Raw genomic sequence first — 23,623 nt, 5'->3', positions numbered from 1 at the left:
CACAATTTAAGTATTAGAGAAAACAGTGACTCATTAAAAAGGAACAACATCAGAATCATAGGGGTCCCAGAAGAGGAAGAGAGAGAAATAAAGGTAGAAGGGTTATGTGAGCAAATCATAGTGGAAAGCTTTCCTAACCTGGGGAAAGACACAGACATCGAAATCCAGGAAGCACAGAGGACTCCCATTAGATTCAACAAAAACCAAGCATCAACAAGGCATATCATAGTCAAATTCACAAAATACTCAGGCAAGAAGAGAATCATGAAAGCAGCAAGGGAAAAAGAGTCCCTAACCTACAAGGGACGACAGATCAGGTTTGCAGCAGACCTATCCACAGAAACTTGGCATGCCAGAAAGGAGTGGCGGGATATATTCAATGTGCTGAATCAGAAAAATATGCAGCCAAGAATTCTTTTTTTTTTAACGTTTATTTATTATTGAGACAGAGAGATGACAGAGCATGAACAGGGGAGGGGCAGAGAGAGAGGGAGACACAGAATCTGAAGCAGGCTCCAGACGCGCGGGGCTCGAACTCACGGACCGTGAGATCGTGACCTGAGCTGAAGTCGGATGCTTAACTGACCAAGCCACCCAGGCACCCCTGCGGCCAAGAATTCTTTATCCAGCAAGACTGTCATTCAAAATAAAAGGAGAGATAAAAAGTTTCCCAGACAAACAAAAATTAAAGGAGTTTGATCGCTAAACCAGCCCTGCAAGAAATTTTCAGGGGGACTCTCTGAGGGAAGAAAAGATGAAAAAAAAAAAAAAGATAAATGAATGAATGAATGAATGAATGAATAACAAATAAATAAATAAATACCAAAATCAACAAAGATTAGAAAGGACCAGAGAACACCACCAGAAACTCCAACTCTACAAGCAACATAATAGCAATAAATTCATATCTTTTAGTACTCACTCTAAACATCAATGGACTCAATGTTCCAATCAAAAGACATAGGGTACCAGAATGGCTAAGAAAGCAAGATCCATCTATATGCTGTTGACAAGAGACCCACTTGAGACCTAAAGACACCTTCAGATTGAAAATAAGGGGATGGAGAACCATCTATCACCCTAATGGTCAACAGAAGAAAGCCGGAGTAGCCATACTTATGTCAGACAATTTACACTTTAAAATAAAGACTTTATCAAGAGATGCAGAAGGGCATTATACCACAATCAAGGGGTCTATCCATCAAGAAGACCTAACAGTTGTAAACATTTATGCACCAAATGTGAGAACACCCAAATATATAAATCAATTAATCACAAACATAAAGAAACTCATCGATAGTCATACCATAATAGTAAGAGACTTCAACACCCACTCACAGCAATGGACAGATCATCTAATCAAAAAATCAACAAGGAAACAATGGCTTTGAATGACACACTGGACCAGAAGGACTTAATAGAATATTTCATCCTAAAGCAGCGGAATATACATTCTTCTCCAGTGCAAGTGGAACGTTCTCCAGAATAGACCACATAGTGGGACACAAATCAGCCCTCAGCAAGTACAAAAAGATCAAGATTATACCGTGCATATTTTCAGACCACAACCCTATGAAACTCAAAATCAACCACAAGAAAAAATTTGGAAAAGTAACAAATACTTGGAGACTAAAGAACATCCTACTAAAGAATGAATGGTCCAACCAAGAAGGTAAAGAGGAAATTAAAAAGTGTATGGAAGCCAATGAAAATGATAACACCACAACCCAAAACCTCTGGGATTCAGCAAAGGCAGTCATAAGATGAAATTATATAGCAATCCAGGCCTTCCTAAAGAAGGAAGAAAGATCTCAGATACACAACCTAAACTTACACCTTAAAGAGCTGGAAAAAGAACAGCAAATAAAACCCAAAACCAGCAGAAGACAGGAAATAATAAAGATAAGAGCAGAAATTAATGCTATCGAAACAAACAAACAAACAAAAAAAAAAAAAACCAGTAGAACAGATCAATAAAATCAGAAGCTGGTTCTTCGAAAGAATTAACAAAATTGATAAGCCACTAGCCAGTGTGATCAAAAAGAAAACGGAGAGGACCCAAATAAATAAAATCAAGAATGAACGAGGAGAGATCACAACTAACACAGCAGAAATAAAAACAATAAAAGAGAATATTATGAGCAATTATATGCCAATAAAATGGGCAATCTGGAAGAAACAGACAAATTCCTAGAAATATATACACTACCAAAACTGAAACAGGAAGAAATAGAAAATGTGAACAGACCCATAACCAGTAAAAAAAATCACATTAGTAATTAAAAATCTCCCCAAAAACAAGAGTCCAGGGTCAGACAGCTTTCCAGGGGAATTCTACCAAACATTTAAGGAAGAGCTAACACCTATTCTCTTGAACCTGTTCCAAAAAATAGAAATGGAAAGAAAACTTCCAAACTCTTTCTATGAAGCCAGCATTACCTTGATTCCAAAACCAGACAGAGACCCCACTAAAAAGGAGAATATAGACCAATTTCCCTGATGAACATGGATGCAAAGATCCTCAACAAGGTATTAGCCAACCGGATCCAACAATACATTAAAAAAATTGTTCACCACGACCAAGTGGGATTTATTCCTGGGATGCAGGGCTGGTTCAATATCTGCAAGACAATTAACGTGATTCATCATATCAATAAAAGAAACGACAAGAACCATATGATCCACTCAATAGATGCAGAGAAAGCATTTGACAAAATTTCTTGATAAAAACCCTCAAGAACGTAGGGATAGAAGGAGCATACCTTAAGATCATAAAGGCATATATGAACGACACAACGTTAATATCATCCTCAATGGGGAAAAACTGAGAGCTTCCCCCCCTAAGGTCAGGAAGACAGGGATGTCCACTCCCACCACTGTTATTCAACATATTATTGGAAGTCTTAGCCTCTGCAATCAGACAACACAAAGAAATAAAGGGAATCCAAATCAGCCAGGAGGAGGTCAAGCTTTCACTCTTCACAGATGACATGATATTCTATATGGAAAACCCAAAAGATTCCACCAAAAAACTGATAGAACTGATTCATGAATTCAGCAAAGTTGCAGGATATAAAATCAACACACAAAAATCTGCAGTTCTCCCAGCACCATTTGTTAAAGAGGATGTCTTTTTTCCATTGAATATTCTTTCCTGCTTTGTCAAAGATGAGTTGGCCATACTTTTGTGGGTCAAATTCTGGAGTGTCTATTCTATTCCATTGGTCTATGTGTCTGTTTTTGTGCCAATACCATGCTGTCTTGATGATTACAGCTTTGTAGTAGAGGCTAAAGTCTGGGGTTGTGATGCCTCCCACTTTGGTCTTCTTCTTCAATATTACTTTGGTTATTTGGGGGTTTTGTGGTTTCATATGAATGTCAGGATTGCTTGTTCTAGCTTAGAGAAGAATGCTGGTGCAATTTTGACTGGGATTGCATTGAATGTGTAGATAGCTTTAGGTAGTATTAACATTTTAACAATATGTATTCTTCCAATCCATGAGCACGGAATGTTTTTTGATTTCTTTGTATCTTCTTCAATTCCCTTCATAAGCTTTCTATAGTTTTCATCACACAGATCTTTTAAATCTTTGGTTAGGTTTATTCCTAGGTGTTTTATGATTCTTGGTGCAATTGTGAATGGGATCAGTTTCTTTATTTGTCTTTCTGCTGCCTCATTAATTGTGTATAGAAATGCAACTGATTTGTGTACATTAATGTTGTATCCTGAGACTTTGCTGAATTCATGTATCAGTTCTAGCAGACTTTTGGTGGAATCTATCGGGTTTTCCATGTATAGTATCATGTCATCTGCAAAAAGTGAAAGCTCGACTTCATCTTTGTCAATTTGGATGCCTTTGATTTCCTTTTGTTGTCTGATTGCTGATGCTAGGACTTCCAACACTATGTTAAACAACAGCGGTGAGAGTGGACATCCCTGTCGTGTTCCTGATCTCAGGGGGAAAGCTCTCAGTTTTTCCCCATTGAGGATGATATTAGCTGTGGGCTTTTCATAAATGGCTTTTATGATGTTTAAATATGTTCCTTCTATCCCGACTTTCTCGAGGGTTTTCATTAAGAAAGGATGCTGAATTTTGTCAAGTGCTTTTTCTGCATCGATTGTCAGGATCATATGGTCCTTTTCTTTTATTAATGTGATGTATCACATTGATTGATTTGCAACTGTTGAACCAGCCCTACAGTCCAGGAATGAATCCTACTTGATCATGGTGAATAATTCTTTTTACATGCTCTTGAATTCGATTTGCTAGTATCTTGTTGAGAATTTTTGCATCCATATTCATCAGTAATACTGACCTGTAGTTCTCTTTTTTTTTTTTTTTTTTGCTGGGTCTCTGTCTGGTTTGGGAATCAAAGTAACGCTGGCTTCATAGAATGAGTCTGGAAGTTTTCCTTCCCTTTCTATTTTTTGGAACAGCTTGAGAAGGATACGTATTATCTCTGCTTTAAATGTCTGGTAGAATTCCCCAGAGAAGCCATCTGGTCCTGGACTCTTATTTGTTGGGAGATTTTTGATAACTGATTCAATTTCTTCACTGGTTATGGGCCTGTTCAAGTTTTCTATTTCTTCCTGTTTGAATTTTGGAAGTGTGTGGGTGCTTAGGAATTTGTCCATTTCTTCCAGGTTGTCCAGTTTGTTGGCATATAATTTTTCATAGGATTCCCTGATAATTGCTTGTATCTCTGAAGGATTGGTTGTAATCATTCCATTTTCAGTCATGATTTTATCTATTTGGGTCCTCTCCCTTTTCTTTTTGAGAGGCCTGGCTAGAGGTTTATCAATTTTGTTTATTTTTTCAAAAAACTAACTCTTGGTTTCATTTATCTGCTCTACTGGTTTTTTTAGATTCTATATTGTTTATTTCTGCTCTAGTTTTTATTATTTCTCTTCTTCTGCTGGGTTTTGGGTGTCTTTGCTGTCCTTCTTCTAGTTCCTTTAGGTGTGCTGTTAGATTTTTTATTTGGGATTTTTCTTGTTTCTGGAGATAGGCCTGGATTGCAATGTATTTTCCTCTCAGGACTGCCTTCGCTGCATCCCAAAGCGTTTGAATCGTTGTATTTTCATTTTCATTTGTTTCCATATACTTTTAAATTTCTTCTCTAATTGCCTGGTTGACCCATTCATTCTTTAGTAGGGTGTTCTTTAACCTCTATGCTTTTGGAGGTTTTCTAGACTTTTTCCCGTGGTTGATTTCAAGTTTCATAGCATTGTGGTCTGAAAGTGTGCATGGTATGATTTCAATTCTTGTATACTTATGGAGGGCTGTTTTGTGACCCAGTATGTGATCTATCTTGGAGAATGTTCCATATGCACTCGAGACGAAAGTATATTCTGTTGCTTTGGGATGCAGAGTTCTAAATATATCTTTCAAGTCCATCTGATCCAATGTATTATTCAGGGCCCTTGTTTCTTAATTGATTCTGTGTCTAAATGATCTATCCATTGTTGTAAGGGAGTATTAAAGTCCCTGCAATTACCAAATTCTTGTGAATTAGGTTGCTTATGTTTGTAATTAATTGTTTTGTATATTTGGGGGCTCCCATATTCAGCGCATAGACATTTATAATTGTTAGTTCTTCCTGATAGAATTATTATATAATGCCCTGTAATAATTATACAATGCCCTTCTTCATCTCTTGTTACAGCCTTTAATTTAAAGTCTAGTTTTTCTGATATAAGTATGGCTACTCCAGCTTTCTTTTGACTTCCAGTAGCATGATAGATAGTTCTCCATCCCCTCACTTTCAATCTGAAGGTGTTCTCAGGTCTAAAATGAGTCTCTTGTAGACAGCAAATAGATGGGTCTTGTTTTTTTATCCATTCTGATACCCTATGTCTTTTAGTTGAAGCATTTAGTCCATTTACATTCAGTGTTATTATTGAAAGATATGGGTTTTGAGTCATTGTGATATCTGTAGGTTTCATGCTTGTAGTGATGTCTCTGTACTTTGTGGTCCTTGCAACACTTCACTCACAGAGTATCCCTTAGTATCTCTTGTAGGGCTGGTTTAGTGGTGATGAATTCCTTCAGTTTTTGCTTGTTTGGGAAAACCTTTATCTTTCCTTCTATTCTGAATGACAGACTTGCTGGATAAAGGATTCTTGGCTGTGTAATTTTTCTGTTCATCACATTGAAGATTTCCTGCCATTCCTTACTGGCCTGCTAAGTTTCAGTAGATAAGTCTGCTACTATTCTTATGTGTCTACCTTTGGATGTTAGGGCTTGTTTATCCCTAGCTGCTTTCAGAATTCTCTCTTTATCCTTGTATTTTGCCAGTTTCACTATGAAAGTCATGCAGAAGATCGATTCAAGTTATGTCTGAAGGGAGTTCTCTGTACCTCTTGAATTTCAATGCCTGTTTCCTTCCCCAGATCAGGGAAGTTCTCAGCTATGATTTGCTCAAGTACACCTTCAGCCCCTTTCTCTCTCTTCTTCTTCTGGAATTCCTATGATACGGATATTGTTCCGTTTGATTGCATCACTTAGTTCTCTAATTCTCCCCTCATACTCCTGGATTATTTTATCTCTCTTTCTTTCAGCTTCCTCTTTTTCCATAATTTTATCTTCTAATGCACCTATTCTCTCCTCTGCCTCTTCGATCTGTGCAATGGCTGCTCCATTTTATTTGCACCTCATTTATAGCATTTTTTTAATTCCTCATGACTATTTTTTGGTCCCTTGATCTTTGTAGCAATAGATTCTCTGCTGTCCTCTATGATTTTTTCAAGGCCAGCGATTAATCTTATGACTATCATTCTAAATTCTTGTTCTGTTATATTGCTTAAATCGGTTTTGATCAATTTGTTAGCTGTCGCTACTTCCTGGAGTTTCTTTTGAGGAGAATTCTTCCGTTTCATCATTTTGGGCAGTCCCTGCGGTAGCTCCAAACTGCAGGGCACTTCCCCTGTGCTGTCTGGAGTAACTGGTGCTGTTGGGTGGGCCGCAGTCAGACCTGATGTCTGCCCCCAGCCCCCCGCTGTGGCCACAGTCAGACCAGTGTGTACCTTATCGCCCCCTCTTCCAGGGGCAGGACTCATTGTGGAGTGGTGTGGTCCCTGTCTGGGCTGCTTGCACACTGCCAGGCTTGTGGTGCTGCTTCAATGGGATCTGGCCAAGGGCATATTAGACGGGGTGGATCCGCAAGGTGCACAAGGGCAGGAGAGGCAAGCTTAGCTAGCTTTGCCATCGGTGGTCCCCTGTGGGGGGGACCCTGCAGCACCAGGAGGGAGAAGACTCTGTTTTTTTGTTCGTCTCTTTCTTTGTTTTTTTTTTTTTTTGTTTCTTCAACTCCACATATGAGTGAATCATATGGCATTTGTCTTTCTCTGACTTATTTCACTAGGTTATCATATCCTCTAGCTCCATCTGTGTTGTTGCAAACGGCAAGATTTCATTCTTTTGTTAGCAAGTAATATTCCATTATATATATATATATATATATATATATACACACACACACACACACACACACACACACACAGACCACTTCTTCTTTAACCACTTATCTATCAATGAATACTTGGCATGTCTCTAGAGGCAAGGTAAACAGCAAAAATGCACTACTGGGATTTTGTGAAGATAAAAATTTTCTCCACAGCAAAGGAACAATCAACAAAACTAAAAGGCAATTTATGGAATGGGATAAGATATTTGCAAACAATATATCTCATACAGGGTTAGTATTCAAAATCTATAATGAAGTTATCAAACTCAAAAAACAATTCAGCCATAAAAAAGAATGAAATCTTGCCATGTGTAATAACAGAGATGGGGCTACAGTATAATGTAAGCAAAAGAAGTCAGAGAAAGAAAATACCATAGGTTTCACTCATATGTGGAATGTAAGAAATGAAACAAATGATCAAAGGATAAAAGAGAGACAGACTCTTAACTATAGAGAGCAAACCGATGGTTAGCTCAGGGGAGATAGGTGGGGGCATGGGTGAAATAGGTGAAAGGGATTAAGAGTACATTTATCACTTTTTAATCTCTTTTTTGTTTGTTTCACATTTTTATTTAAATTCTAGTCAGTTATCATATAGTGTAATAATATTTTCAGGAGCAGAACTTAGTAATTCATCACTAAATTACATACAACACCCAGTGCTCCTCACAAGTGTCCTCCTTTAGGAAGTATACTTACCATGATGAACCCTGAGTAATGTACACAATCGTTGAATCACTGTATTTACACCTGAAACTAATATAACACTGTGTGTTAACTCTACTGGAATTAAAATTAAAACTCAATAAAAATGAAAAAAAGTTAACATTTTAATGAGGTTGAGGAGAAAAAAAATGCTGAGATTTTTGATGTTTAAGGAGTATCTTCCAATCAAGAGGAATTAAAACTTGTAAAGTACGCAAGGACTTTTCAAAAGATGTTTCCCTTTTCATTCAGTCTCATATTTTATGTAAGTGAGAAGGCACGTAAAGAATGTCACCTTATGTTGCCAACACTAGGGAATGTTCTGAAAGTGCAATCAGGCCAAGAAGTTATGTACAAAAGAAACCGCTTTTATTCTCTCAATGAGGATTCTAGAAGGAAAGCTTTTTGGGTTGCTCGGGGTTTTCGGAAAAAAGTTACAAAGTTGAGTAACACAACAGCACCCGGATACAAAGCAATTATATGTAGCAGTCTCTCCGGGTGCTCATTTTTTATAATGTTTCTTTTTGATGGGGAGCAAGAGAGAGAATCCGCCGCAGGTTCCACACTGTCAGAGCTAAGACACATTAGGGAAGGAGTGCAATTCACAAGGGAAGAGTTACGTTGCATTTTGCCTCCTGATCTTGGTGTATGTGTCCTCTTTGGCACAGATCCACTTTCTCTCCGTGTAGTGCCTAGCACTACTGGCACCGTTGTCATTCAAATAGGCACACTCTCCTCCTCCTCTAATAGGAAAACTGCAATGAAAAAGCAGAGTCGCTCAGTTGGCCGCCGGATAGTTCTTCAAAAGCACAGGGAACACAGATGAGGAAATCAGGAAACTAACATTAATTCAGCCTCTAAAATATAAGATGCATCGCCCCGTATTCTCTCTTCGATATTAAAGATTACCCTGTGAGATACAGATCATCTCTTTTTACAGGCCGGAAAAAAAAAAAAAAAACCCACAACAAGCCAACACACAAAATTCACAGAATTTCCCAGGATTCTATAACAAATGAAACGAGGATTCATAACTAAATCAGTGAAAATACAGGGTCCACGCTATTCCCACCTTCTTCCCTTTGGGAAAGAGGAGAGAGAATGCTTGTCTACTCAGCATTTAAGCAGCCTGGCTCAGACATCTGGGTCAGCATTTAGACTAGAAGTTTTTCCCCTGTACTGTTTGAAATTGCTCAGGGCGACATGATTTGCCTTTTGTTAAGACATGCTAGCCCTTAATAAATGTATTTTTCACTTCTATGGTGATGAACCATTTTCAATGACTGAACAGTTAGCAATATATTTGCTCCTTAAACACTAGAGAATTAGATGAAGTAAACATTACTGTTTCACTATTATAAAGGGAGAAGTAAAGGTCAATCCTAAATATTTATCAAGCACCCACAATGGGCTAGGCACTGCAGATGCAACAGTGTATAAATATAAGCTCTAATTCCTAAAACTTAGTGTCTGTCCGAGATCAAAAAGCTAATAGGTAAGAACCAGTTTTCAAAATTACCAATGTCTGATCCATTGCTCTTTCCACTAAATAAAGTGACATTTCCAATGCTGACTACTTTATCATCATAAAACAACTTTTCAAAACCTCCTCATTATCTTCAGATAAGAAAACATGTAGTGAGGCTGCCTGAATCCAAGACTTCCGACATTATCCAAAATTCTTCTAGTGATATAAAGATCCAACAGATATGCAGTTGAGATTAAATGTGACAATGCTAACTGCACCTGTCCTAAACATTGTAATGATGATCTTATAAATAATAGACATTATTACCATCCCTCATAATCCCTATGTAAATGGTTGAAGACTGATGCAGCGATCAACGAAAATAGTAATTTACCTTGCATTGATATGACATTTAAAGTTAAATGGTGCCATGGTAAATATCAAAATCTCTGATTCTCATATCAACCCTGTGAAATCAATTGGGCAAGTACGACTAATTTTGTTGTGGAGTAAGCAATGGACTTAAAGATAGTGTGTAGTTTGCTCAAAGTGAAAGAGCTGGTAAATGACATAGCCGAGGCTGGAGTCAAGTTCACCACCATTCTACTGTGCCACCTATGATAGATTTTGTAGCGGTTTGAGGACGTTGCAAAACCTTTGCAGTCTACACTTTTTCACTTTGTTCCTTTATGACTAATCGCAAAATAAAAATTTTTAGAGAACACACTGGTTTCTGTGTTTGGTTTCCTGCAAAGTGAATTCAAAATGTTTGCTCCTTTAAACACTAGATATGTGCACAGTATGGTACAACTATTGCCACCATATTTTTCAGAACTCACCATCTGGTCCATTCAGTGCCATTTATCCATTTCCATGGTTGGCCTTCTTCTCTGCTGAGCCCAATCCAGTGGTCAGAGGGGCCTTTATACCGCAACAGGAAATCCTTTCAGAAAACAAAGATGATATGCATTAACCCGACATTATCTGGCCTCTCCCAGAAGAAATGTTGCTTCTATGCTATCTTCTCAACTGCTCTCACAATTTTCTTCTTTTTAATTTTGTATTGTTTGATAATACATACAGAATAGATATGCTACAGTAGCACACACAAATGAATATTAAAACGGAGAGAAATTGCTGATAACTTGTTTGCTTTTAATTCAGCATAGTGCCGCTTTGTCTTACTACTTCATAATTTGTTTATCTATTCTATTATTGATTTCCACTAGTATTATTTCAAGTTTGAAGCTATTATGAATGCTTTCATGGCATTCGTGGCCCCTGTCCTCCTGTCCTGGAATGAATGATTAGGCCACAGTAACGGTTATTGTCAATTTTACCAAATGACACCTAATTATTTTCTGATTCTATAATTGTAACAAATTGTATTCATACCAGCATTGTAGTTTTCCACGTTACACATCTCTGTCAACAGGCAGAGTGTCTTTTTATGATTACGAGTATTAATTTCTATATAATTCAATGTATCATTTTCCTTTACGATTAGTGGACTTCTCGGGGAAATCTTTACTCTTTGAAGATGACATTTATTTTGACTTCTCCATTTTTAGTTCCTTGACGTGTACAGTTGGGATACTGACTTCAAGTATTTATTTATTTTTTTCTTTAAGGGATGCATTTACAGTTATAAATTTCCCACTTAGTATTGCTTCTGCTGCATACCATAGGTTTCGGTATGTTACAAAACACTTATGTTTTGCATGTTTTCGTTTCGTTTGTTTCAATTCTAATTTCCCCCTGTGATTTCTTTTTTGCTCACTGAATGTTTAACAGTGGGCTGTTTAATTTCTATGTATTTGTGAATTTTCCAATTTTCCTTCTGTTGTTGATTTCTAGTTTCATTCCATTGTGTTTACAAAAGGAACTTTGCATGATTTCAATCTTTTCAAACTTACTAACTTGTTTTGTGGCCTATCATATGAACTATCCAGAAAAGTGTTCCACACACACATGAGAAGAATACGTACTCTGCTATTGTTGGGAGATGTTATCTGCAGGTCTTTTAGGTCGAATTGGTTTGCAGTACTGTTTAAGACTTGTATGTCCTCATTGTTCCTTTGTCTGGTTGTTCTATCCATTATTGAAAGTGGAATCATGAAGTCTTCAAATATTATTATAGAACTATCTATTTCTCATTTCAATTCTATCAATTGTTCCTTCATATATTTTGGTGCTGTGGGTACACTATGTTCATAATGGTTATATCTCCTTGCTGTAACAAAATTTTTATCAAGATATAATATTCCTTGTTTCTTGTAAGCTTTTTTGCTTTTATCTGTTTTGTCCAACAAAAATATAGTCACACAGCTCTATTTTGGTTACTGTTTGCATGCCATATCTTTTTCCAGCCTTTTACTTTAAACTTCTTTGAGTCCTTAGATCTATGGTGAGTCTCTAATAGCATATAGATGGATCTTGTTTTGTTTTTAGCCAACTGCCAGTCTCTGCTTTTTAATCAGATCGTTTCATCCATTTACATTGAATGTGATTATCATTAAAAGACTTAGTTCTACCATTTATTTATTTTTTATATGTCTTATATGTTTTTTATTCTCTAATTCCTCTACTATTGTGATTTTTATTTAATTGAGTTTTTGTAAGTACCATTTTTATTCCCTCCTTCTTTTACTGTATATATTTTAGTAATTTTATTAGTGGTTACCTTGGGGATTGCCATTAACATTTTAAAACTTATAACAACATAGTTTACAATATGAACTTGGTTATAATGGCAAATGAACATTTTGCCCCATCTCCAACCCTCTCTTCATAATATTGTCATAGACTATATATGTATATGCTATATACCCATTAACATAGATTTATAATTATTGTATTATGAATTCACCTGTTAAATCATATATGAAAGGAGATAAGTTACAAAGTAAACCAAAAGTATATTAATTCTGGCTTTTATATTGATCTATGTGGTTACTTTTATGAGTGTTGTTTCTTCCTTTGGCTCTGAGTTACTATCTAATGCACTTTAATTTCAGCCTTTATCATTGTTTATAGGATGGGTCTACTGATAAGAAACTCACTTAGCTGCTGTTCTTTTAGAAGTACCTTAAATTTTTTCCCATTACTAAAGATAGTTTGGACACATACAGAATTCTAGACTGGCAGGGTTTTTTTTAGAATTTAAAATACATCATTCCACTGTTTTCTGGATTCTATGGTATCTCAGGATAAATCAACTGTTAATTTTATTGAGGATCCTAGGTACATGACTAGTCCCTTCTCTTGCTGCTTTCAAACTTCTCTCTTTAGGCTTTGATAACTTGACTCTAATTTTAGTCTTCATGTAGTTTTCTTTGAATTTATCCTGCTTGGAGTTTGTTGAGATTCTTGGACATGTATATTCATCTTTTTCCTCAACTTTGGGAAGTTTCTGTCCATTATTTCTTTACATATTTCTTCTACTTCTTTTTCTCTTTTCCGTCTAGGATTCCCACAATGTATATGTTGGTTTGCTTGGCGGTATACTACACTTCCTTCATGATGTTTGTTTTTATTTTTAAATTTTCTTTCTATTGCTAGAGAGGATACTTTCAACTTTCTTATCTTCAAGTTTGCTGACTCTTTCTTCTTCCTGTTCAAATATTCTTTTGACTCCTCTAGTGAGTTTTTCATTTCAATTATTATACTTTTCAGGTCCAGAATTTCTATTTGGTTCCTTTTAATAATTTCTACCACTTTATTGATATTCTTACTTTATTTACATATCATTTTTCCTGATTTCTTTTACTTTTTTGGTGTATGGTTTCCCTTAGCTCATTGAACATATTTAATACAATAGATTTAACATCTTTGACTATATTTCAAATGTCTGGACTCCCTCACGGATGGTTTCTGTCAGATATTTCTTCCTGTGAATAAGCTATGCCTTCCTATTCCTTTATATGTTTTGTAATTTCTTTGTTAAAAACTGGACATTATGAATACTTTATTGTGTTAACTCTGGGAATATACTTCTTTTCTTCAGTGATTGTTGAATTTCAATTACTGAGATTCAGAGCCACCTGGTTGTGACTTTTCCAAACAATTTTTGCAAAATGTGCATTACCTACTGTGTGTGGTCACTGAAATTTCTATTCTGTTATTTTTATGGCCAGCCAGTTAACTGCCACAGGTTTTCTTAAATGTCTAGCTCCCAAAAGGGGTGGGGGGGGGGGCGGGAAACAAGTACTGTTTCTTTAAATGCTCTGAAAATCACTTCATTTGGTAGGAGTTGAATGAAAAATGGCAGCCCACCTCTGTGTCTGTCCCTCAGCAAAGAAAAGCAGCAATAAAAAATAACACCACAAAACCACAATATTTGAAGCACAATGTTCTTATTCACCATCCTGGCTCCAGCAAGCTTTACCAGGAACGTGGCCAGGAGTCCCCATGGCTGTAGAACATGATGGTGTATGGGGAATGGTAACCACTGAGTGGGAAGGCTGAAATTCATGGAGATTAACTGAAATTTACTAACCTCTTCATTAAGTTATCCCTTGGATGCTGCAAGACTCCAGAGCTCCAGATTCGTTGAGAGTTTCTGCCAGTCCAATAGGTGTTTAGGTGTAGGTACAGATTTCAAAGCTTCCTACTCTGCCATCTTCTCTGACATCACTCCTGCCTGATTTATTTTGAAGCAATGTTAACTTCATGCAGATTTAAAATGATGTTTCCCTCTTTAATTTTCTAATTCTGTTTGCACAGTTCTTGCTCATTAGTCAGAGAAAGCACTGTCTTGCTCTCTGGCCACTTTCCTGCTATGAATGTTAAGGTAACTGTAGATGATCTGCTGCAGAATGTAGCACCTGCTGGTTTTCTCTCCTTATGTTAAAAAAATCAATGTCTAGGCAAGTGTCTAAACCTGCACCTTAGACATTCTCACATAGAATTACGTAGTGTATTGATGGGGCACATTATTTTATTCTAGACAGAACTATTTTCTTACCAGTTCCTGGAGGGTTTCAATCTGAACAAGATCAGCACCATGTGAGACACAAAACCTCTGGCTGAATGTCCAATTTTTGATGTCATCAGAAAAATAGAAACACTTTCTTTGGAAACCAATCCAGTTTTCTGGGCATGCAGCTTCAAGGCACTCTGGCGGTATTTGATGGAATTTTCTTCTAGTTACTAAAAATAAAAACAACTTACTTTTATATGTTCCTATATGTACATTATCAAGTGCTTTCTAATACACTTTTCCATAGTTGTGTGATAGGCTAAATATATTATCCTTATTTTTCAAACAAGGAATATGATTCTGCAAGTCATTGCATATATTACACAGCAAATGTCAAAGCTGAGATTCAAACTAATGCCTTAGTTAGTGGATGAGTTGAATAAAGAATTACTAATGTCTTAAAATCCGGACTATAGACCTGCCTACTTAGATTTCAACAATGCTACCTTTCTTAAAATACTAGGCACATCAGTAACATTTTACCAGCCTTAGAGAACAGATAGTTCAAGAGCTCTAGACGCCTTCCTAAATAAAATGAGGGACAAGGCATAGATACCTTTTGTGAATAAAGTTTCTGGAAATGAAATAGTAGGATAAATGTGTAAAGAGTCCCATGATGATGAAAGAAGTGGGTTTACCCTGCATGTCCTTCTACTAAAGAACTTCCTTCAACTAAGGAAGTTTTGTGAGGCTTTCTCTATTTTGAAGCTGATAGTACTCCATGGGGTAAGCTTTTCTGATACACTTCCCATATAACCAGGAGAGATGCTCTCTAAAGGTGAGATTAAAAAGAAGAAAAGTCTCTCCAGGTGGCCTTTACTGATTTGCTAGTAGGTGAGGCTTTTATTTCTATAACCATTTTCTCTAAGTAACCTCACAGCTTCTTTCTTAAATAAATAATGTTAATTTAAATCTCTGTAGCTTTATTTTTGCTTCATCGATGTATAAGAGATTTTCTTTTTGGTAACAGAATGGCAAGAATAGATCATTCTCTGTGGAATCATAAAAATATTAAAAAAGAAATACGATCACCTGGAACATGGGAGAGTCCAAAGTAAAATCAAATCTTTGTCCCCAACTTTCAAACTAGACAAGAGACTGCTGCGTATGTTGACCAATTTCAAACGAGTCTCCCCTCTTCGTCTTTGTTTGGCAAAGTTCAAGTTTAGGCAGAGAAAGTGATAAGCAATCACTCTACTTGGGGTTTCTGTCCGGAGGTAATCCTGAGCAACTGTCGCACTGAGAAATCTTTAAACCGAGGATGACCACGGTGGATTATTACTTGTTTTATCTTTTCTTTATCTGTAAGCTTCTAACATTTCCATTAAAGATGGTAATGGTGATAGTGATACCGTTTATGATAACAAAATAGCAGCAAACAGTTTTTGAAGGTTTTATTTTTTATTAGGTGTATCCAGTTATTTAATGCATCAAATTATCTAATCCTGATTATATTTCAATACACTAAATTTACAATTACTTACTCCATTACCTTTCCATTTTAGAGTTAAAGGTAAATTCCACGCGTCTTGTCTATTAGTGGCCTTTTGCAACCCAGATATTTAAAAGCAAAGAAAGAAAAATACCATATGATTTCACTCATATGTGGAATTTAAGAAACAAAACCAAAGGAACAAAAGAAAGGTAAAGAGATGAACAAAAAGCAGATTCATTTTTTTTTTAACGTTTTTATTTATTTTTGAGACAGAGAGAGACAGAGCATGAAAGGGGGAGGAGGATCAGAGAGAGGGAGACACAGAATGTGAAACAGGCTCCAGGCTCTGAGCCATCAGCCCAGAGCCCGACGTGGGGCTCGAACTCACAGACTGTGAGATCGTGACCTGAGCCGAAGTCGGACGCTTAACCGACTGAGCCACCCAGGCGCCCCACAGATTCATTTTTTAATGCTCCTTTATTTATTCTGAGGGAGAGCGTGTTTACACGTGTATGTGCAGGGAGGGGCAGAGAGAGGGAGAGAGAGAGGATCCCAAGCTGGTTCTGTGGACATGGGGCTCGATCTCACGAACCGTGAGCTCATGACCTGAACCAAAATCAAGAGTCAGACACTTAACTGACTGAGCCACCCATGTGCTCCCAAAAAATAGACGCTTAACTATAGGGAACAGATGGTTACCAGAGGGGAGGTGAGTGAGGACATGGGTGAAATAAGTGAAAGGGATTAAGAGTATATCTTGGAGGGCCTGGGTGGCTCAGTCGGTTGAGCGGCCCACCTTGGCTCAGTTCATGATCTCATGGTGCATGAGTTCGAGGCCCACATCCTGCTCTGTGCTGACACCTCACAGCCTGGAGCCTGCTTCAGATTCTGTGTCTCCCTCTCTCTCTGCCTCTCCCCTGCTCATGCTCTGTCTGAACATTAAAAAAAAAAAAAATTTTTTAACGTTTATTTATTTTTGAGACAGAGAGAGACACAGCATGAATGGGGGAGGGGCAGAGAGAGAGGGAGACACAGAATCGGAAGCAGGCTCCAGGCTCTGAGCCATCAGCCCAGAGCCCGACGCGGGGCTCGAACTTGCGGACCGCGAGATCGTGCCCTGAGCTGAAGTCGGACGCTTAACCGACTGAGCCACCCAGGTGCCCCCAAAAAAAATTTTTTTAAGAGTATATTTAGTTTGACAAGTACTGAGTAATTACAGAAATGCTGAATCACTCTATTGTACACCTGAAATTAATATAACACAGTATCTTAACTATACTGGGATTAAAATAAAAATTAAAAATAAATTAATAAAAACAGACTTGTTTTCAGCTAACAGAGTCTGTATAATCTCTTACTGACACCAGAGGGCAGTCACAGATTTCAAAACGTCTGGTATGACTGAATAATAGCAAAATTCACAGTCCAAGGTAGGGCAGTATTAAGTTATTTTACCCATCAACCATGCTGAGTGGTTTGGATCACAGGGCTCAAAATTAGTTTTCTGTCAAAATAATATGAGAAATTTAAAAACAAATAAAAGTGCAGTAGTCTACATAGGATTGAAAAATTAGTCCCTCACCTATCAGCCATAGTGGCTATACAGAACATGCAGAAGAAAACCAGAGCAGAAAATGATTTAAAAAAAAAAATCATTATATACTTTATTTACTGGTTTATATACTTTATTTATATTAACTTATTAATGCTCATAACAGCCTTATGAAGTGGTTTGGTTTATCATCCCTATTTCACAGATGAAGAAATTAGGAATAGACGTTTAATTTTCTGAAAGTTCCACAGCTCACAAGTGCAGATTTGGGATTTGAACTCAGATAGTTTGGTGGTGAAAATGTGGATGTGCCTTATCACTAGACTACACCACTTTTCTAACTTTTAGAAGGAAAAATCCCTATCCAAAATTATAGTATGGATAGTATGATTAGAGAAGTTGGAAAACTGGAAGTGAAGCCGCGTATTTAAGATTATATTCAAAAGGATAAAAATATTAGAAATCTATACAATCAGTGATCATTTATGGAACACTTATTCTGTACTAAGCTAGGGACTAATGATATAGGAAAAAAATAGTATTTTTCCCTCAAGTTGCTCACCACAAACGTAAAAAATGCACATATAAATTAATAATTATAACCATCAGATAACAAATGCTATGAGAGCTCAGGGGTGCAATCAATATTAATATATTATTCCTGAAAAATGGAAGCACTTTATAAATTTGTCTGAACGTATACCTGCTTTAAAAGGAAGTCAATTCTAATGGAGCCAAAATAATTAGAGTCCTGCCTATGCCATAGATGAAATACATGACTTTGGGACAATTATTCAACCATTTCTGATTTTCATCACATTTATGGTGGATTCACATGATTCTATGAAATTTTAAATTTTTTACCAACATGCAGAGTCCGCTACTGTGTTTTAACTGAAAAAAATGTGAGTTTTCTAACAAGTAGCAGTAGTCATCGTCTACCAGCTGTGCTCCAGACATTGTCCAAGTTCAATCATACACAAATTTACTTCATTATTTCAACAACAGTAAGCAAACTGAAGCACCGAGAGGGTGTTAGAGCTGTCCAAGTTTACAAAGCTGCACAGACGAGAGAGCTAGAATTCAAACCGAAGCCATCTAAATCCAGAATCTGTACTCATATTTGTGCTTTTAAACTCTGTACTCTGATCGACCTATGAAGGACTAAGAAGTAGGTATTAGGTGTGATGAGGATGAGAAAAGACATAAAAATGGAGGCGGACGTGAACGTAGTACTTTAACCAATTATTACCTGCGTGTGAATTGCATCACGGATTTTGTTTTATGTTACTCAAGGGCATAATTTTCCATATTGTTCTGCTAACGCCAGGGCTTATCAGGGAGTCTGACCTTCTGTGAACCATCACTGTCTCCTGGGGCATGTAAGTTTGACAAGGCTATGATTCAACAGTAGACCTTTCACTGAGAAAATGAATGAATAACTTTCTTTGGCGGACTGTTCTTCTATCACAGTAATTCTCAAATATTCTTTGCAGTCAGAAGGAGAAAACAGTGGAAGGCAGCATGCACTTGCATACTTCCCTCAAAAGTATCTCCCCATCCCCAGGAGTAGAGGGCAGTACGATGGTGAACTGGGAAACCCCAAGTTCTTGTTCCTCCACAAGAACAACTTAAAAAATAAAAACAAACCAAAAAAAGCCCAAGAAATTAGCTGACTGAAACTGGTAAGACCTCGGGAAAACAAAGGTTTATAAAAGTCTACACAAATCAAGCCAACACCCAATCAATAAAGGCCATCTTCAAAATGGTAGGAAAACGTGTTTTCTTCTCATGCATGGAATACCTTCTGACTAGTGCAGCGGCAGTTTGGGCCTAAAGTAGAAGGCAGCCCCGTCCCCTGTTCCTTCTCTCAAAATGGAGGGAGCAGGACAGACATTTCTCTTACTAAAAAGGAAAAATTTCAGAAGGACTTAATATCAGATTTGAGCAGCAGAAGAAAGATTCAGGGAAGTTACCAGTAGGACAACTGAAATTATCAAGTAGGAGGAGCGGACAAAAAAAAAGAATGAAGAAAATGAACAGAGCTTAAGGCACTTGTTGGATGCCATGAAGCAAACCCACATATGCATCACAGGGGTCTCAGAAGAAGTCGGGAGACAAAGAGTGGCAGAGAGATTACTGGAGAAAGTAATGGCTGTAAACTTCCCAAATGTGATGAAATACATGATCTAAACATTCAAAAACTCAGCCAATGCCCAGTAGGATAAATACGCCCAAACCTCACCCTGAGACAAATCCTAATAAATTGTCAGGTCAAAGACAGAGACAGAGTTTCATTTCCGTGGGGCTTTCTTACTAAGTTTCCACAAATGAAACTTGAGTTGGAAGGGATTTATGCTACTTTCTGTCCTGGACCTTAAAAGACTGAGCAGCCCTCCTCATTGTACCCTATTCCTTTCTTTCAGGAAACCCAGCCTTGATGGTGGCACCTTACAGAAGCCAATGATATCTTAAGAGAATGATGGAAAATAGCAGCCCCACGGTCTTATTCACTCACGACAGCATTGAGAGGTCAAAGAAGTCTCTATTTTTTAAGCCACCATGGTTTTGTGGTCCTCTATTTTTTGAATATTATCTCAGCCTAGATCCTATTAATACATTGTTTAAAAATTACTGTGGGTGCCTAGGGAGGTCAGTCAGTTTAAGCATCTGACTTCAGCTCGGGTCATGATCTCACGGTTCAGAAATTCGAGCCCCAAGTCAGGCTCCGTGCTGACAGCTCAGAGCCTGGAGCCTGCTTCAGATTCTGTGTCTCCCTCTCTCTCTGCCCCTCCCCTGCTCACGCTCTGTCTCTGTCCCTCAAAAAAGTCAACATTAAAGAAAATTACTGAATTCTTGGCAAATATTCAAGCACAAATGCAATTTCATGAATCAAACACATCAGTTTCTACAGCTCTCTTTGGATGCGTCCTCCATCAGGACCTACACACAAGATCTTTGAAGTAATTTTAATTGAAAATGTAATTTCAATTATATTGTATGTCTGAAACTTATATAATGTTTTATGCCAACTATAGCTCTTTTTTGATATATCCTTAACCTAAGAAAATTTTTAAAAAGAAAATGTAATTTGAGAGTAAATTTATATATAAATATATTAAATATATAAATATATATTTGTAAGTAAATATTTATACATATATAATATATATATAAATGTATACATATATATAGTAAGACTACTTGATAAAAGGCCTAGCAATAATATAAATTAAAGCACAATATAACTGGCAATTGGGTTCTACCTTCTGCAAACTCTGAGCATTCTATTAAGTTTGTAATAATGTGACCTTTATATTACACAACTAAAATCTTAGACCCCACTTACAAGGTTATTGGAATTTAACTCAACTGGTGAAATGAAAAAAAAAAAAACCAACTTAGGAACTGTAAAGAACAGGGAAATCATCAATAAGTCCTCTCTTCTTTTGGAAAGTGGACTTCTCTAGATGAACAAAGATTACAAATTACTTACCTACAACATATATAATTATTCCACTCAATATAAGTATGAAACATGTGATGATGAAGGAAAAGGCTCTATTTGGTTTAACTTTAGTAGAATGCTTTTTTGAAGGCAGGTAATCTGGAAAAAACATAATGAAAAACACGTTTTTGTTTTAGGTTTGTTTTTTTTTTTTTTTCCATGTTAACTGCAGAACAGACGTCAGACTGCTAGAAGCATTAACCGTCAAAATGTTACTTCCTCTTCATTCCTTTTCACTACAGGGGACAACTGGCCTGTCATTTTATGAATGTACAATTTTGTCTCTGGAGTTTACTTACTCACAGAAGAACTGATCTTAGTGCACAAGCCATGAAGTGGCTTTGCACCTGTCCCCCAAAACTAAATACAAATCTTATTCTATTTCCAGATCCAGCTACCAATTTAACAGAAATGTAAGAGAGGGAGAATCATGTTAATTAAATGACAGGAACGAAATCAACAAAGTTGAGACTTGTAAATTCTACGTGATAAATTATCTTGAAACTTAAAAAAACATGGAAAGCGCATTTTAAAAAGCAATCACGGGGGTATCTTTTCATTAAAAGGGACTTAAAAGTCTTTTTATTTAAGTCAAAATTAAAGTGAGAAAATGATTCTCATAAAAGTCAATTTAGTGTTATTCCTAAAGACTGCCTAGAGGGCTGAGATGGGTGGCAAGCTTCTTTATCTGACAAAGATAGTATTTTTTTTTTTTTATTGAGAGAGAGAGAGAGAGAGGGAGGGAGAGAGAGAGTGTGTGAGCAGAGATGGGGCAGAGGGAGAGGGAGAGAGAGAATCCCAAGCAGGCTCCACACCCAGCATGGATTGTGAGATCATGATCTGAGCCAAAATCAAGAGTCAGCTGCCCAACCAAATGAGCCACCCAGGCACCCCAGACAAAGATAGCATTTAACAAGGATGCTCACCTTAGAATAATTCATTAAGCTGTATATGTGTTTTGTACACTTTTCTATATTTGTGTTGTATCTCAAAAGATCCTATGTTATCTAAAACCTGCTGTAAATGTTTTTTTTTTTAAATGTTTATTTTTGAGAGAGACACCATGAGCAGGGGAGGGGCACAGAGAGAGGGGGACAGAGGATCCGAAGCAGGCTCTGTGCTGACAGCAGAGAGCCCGATGGAGGGCCTGAACTTACGAACCATGAAAACATGACCTGAGCCAAAGTCAGACACTTAACTGACTGAGCCACCCAGGTGCCCCTAAACCCTCTTGTAAAATTTCCTGTTGGAACCCTCTTCAGAGTCCATCACGTGGCCACCATACACACTTTTAGCTACTTCTTTTAAAGACTTTCTTGATGAAACAGGCATATTTTCCTGTAACATTCTATCCACACTAGAAAGTTTCTCGTTAATGTTTCCCAGAACGATCAATGGTTGATGCACACCCAGGAAAGATCTGAATAACACTACAAAGGATCCAAACACCGAGCCGACATTGGAATTAGAGCCCACAGAATGCTGAACCAAGCCAGAGTAATTGCCGGCTAAAACCAAAAATATCAATACACCCCAAAATTTAAACAAAATCAAAAGTCTCGTAACAAAATGTTCATTCAAAATGTCCAGATGCCATGAAAATTTCAACGAACGTGGCCAAAGACAGTCAACGGAAGCTAATGCTGCGATGACAAGATGTTGGAATTATCTAACATATACTTTAAAGCAGCTCTTATGGAAATATGCAAAAATCCCAAAGGAATAAAGAAATAAATGAAGTCACTCAACAAGGATTAGACATCGTCTTCTCCTCATATGAACTGCCTTTTCTCTAAGTCGAGGACAACTTTTATCAAAGACAAAAGAAATTTTTTTCACTCCTAAATTATGCCACTTCGATTTTCTGCAGCTGGTCCAAAACGTTTTTTTTTCCCCCACTTACTAAGTCATCATATAAAGCCTTGAATACAAGTGGTTTTTTATAGTTTCAAGCTTTGTATAAATGTATAATATATATAATATATATATAATGTATAATATATATAATATATAACGTATCTCATATAATATATATGAGATTATATGTGTGTATATACATTATTTTCTTCATACTGTGCCTCCAATTTTAGATAATTCCATTTGAATGCTGTACTGTTTTTCCTTTGCCTTCTGTTTACTTTTTTTACTTGCTAAAAAACTCCATACTGTTTGCCTTTTCTTTGCTTTTTATTTCTATCTTTCCTATGTATGAGCTTCCATTGTAAATTTCCACCTCATTTTATTTATTTGTTTGTTTATTTATTTATTTTTAGAGAGAGAGAGAGAGAGAGACAGTGAGTAGAGGGAGAGAGAAAGAATCCAAAACAAGCTCCCTGCTGGGCATGGAGCCCTACATGGGGCTCAAACTCACCACCCTCAGATCATGCCCTGAGCCAAAATAAAGAGTCGGACGCTTAACTGACTGAGCCACCCAGGCGCCCTTATTTTCTACCTTATTTACCAATGATAATACCCTGCATCTGTATGACACTTTAAAATGTGCATTG

The 23,623-nt window shown here is 37.0% G+C and overlaps 1 protein-coding gene across 3 annotated transcripts in view; it reads right to left on the bottom strand.

The window, feature by feature from the left end:
• Nucleotides 1–4,323: 4,323 nt before the first annotated feature.
• Nucleotides 4,324–23,623, bottom strand: part of CLEC2D (C-type lectin domain family 2 member D) — a 32,081-nt gene continuing 12,781 nt past the window's right edge. For 2 of the 3 annotated variants that reach the window (XM_049625064.1, XM_049625063.1), the window contains exons 2-5: nt 21,105–21,215; nt 14,607–14,791; nt 10,480–10,583; nt 4,324–8,927 (exon numbers count right to left, since the gene is read on the bottom strand). In XM_049625064.1, coding sequence (XP_049481021.1) covers nt 8,789–8,927; nt 10,480–10,583; nt 14,607–14,791; nt 21,105–21,215 — 539 coding nt within the window. In that variant the 3' untranslated portion in view covers nt 4,324–8,788. The remainder of the gene's footprint in view (nt 8,928–10,479; nt 10,584–14,606; nt 14,792–21,104; nt 21,216–23,623) is intronic. The other variant, XM_049625065.1, reaches the window with a different exon arrangement.

This window comes from Panthera uncia, chromosome B4, assembly GCF_023721935.1.
Source record: "Panthera uncia isolate 11264 chromosome B4, Puncia_PCG_1.0, whole genome shotgun sequence".
In the NCBI taxonomy this organism is placed as follows: Eukaryota; Metazoa; Chordata; class Mammalia; order Carnivora; family Felidae; genus Panthera; species Panthera uncia.
Note: the sequence above shows the minus strand (reverse complement) of the source record. Positions and strands in the feature narration are given on the sequence as shown.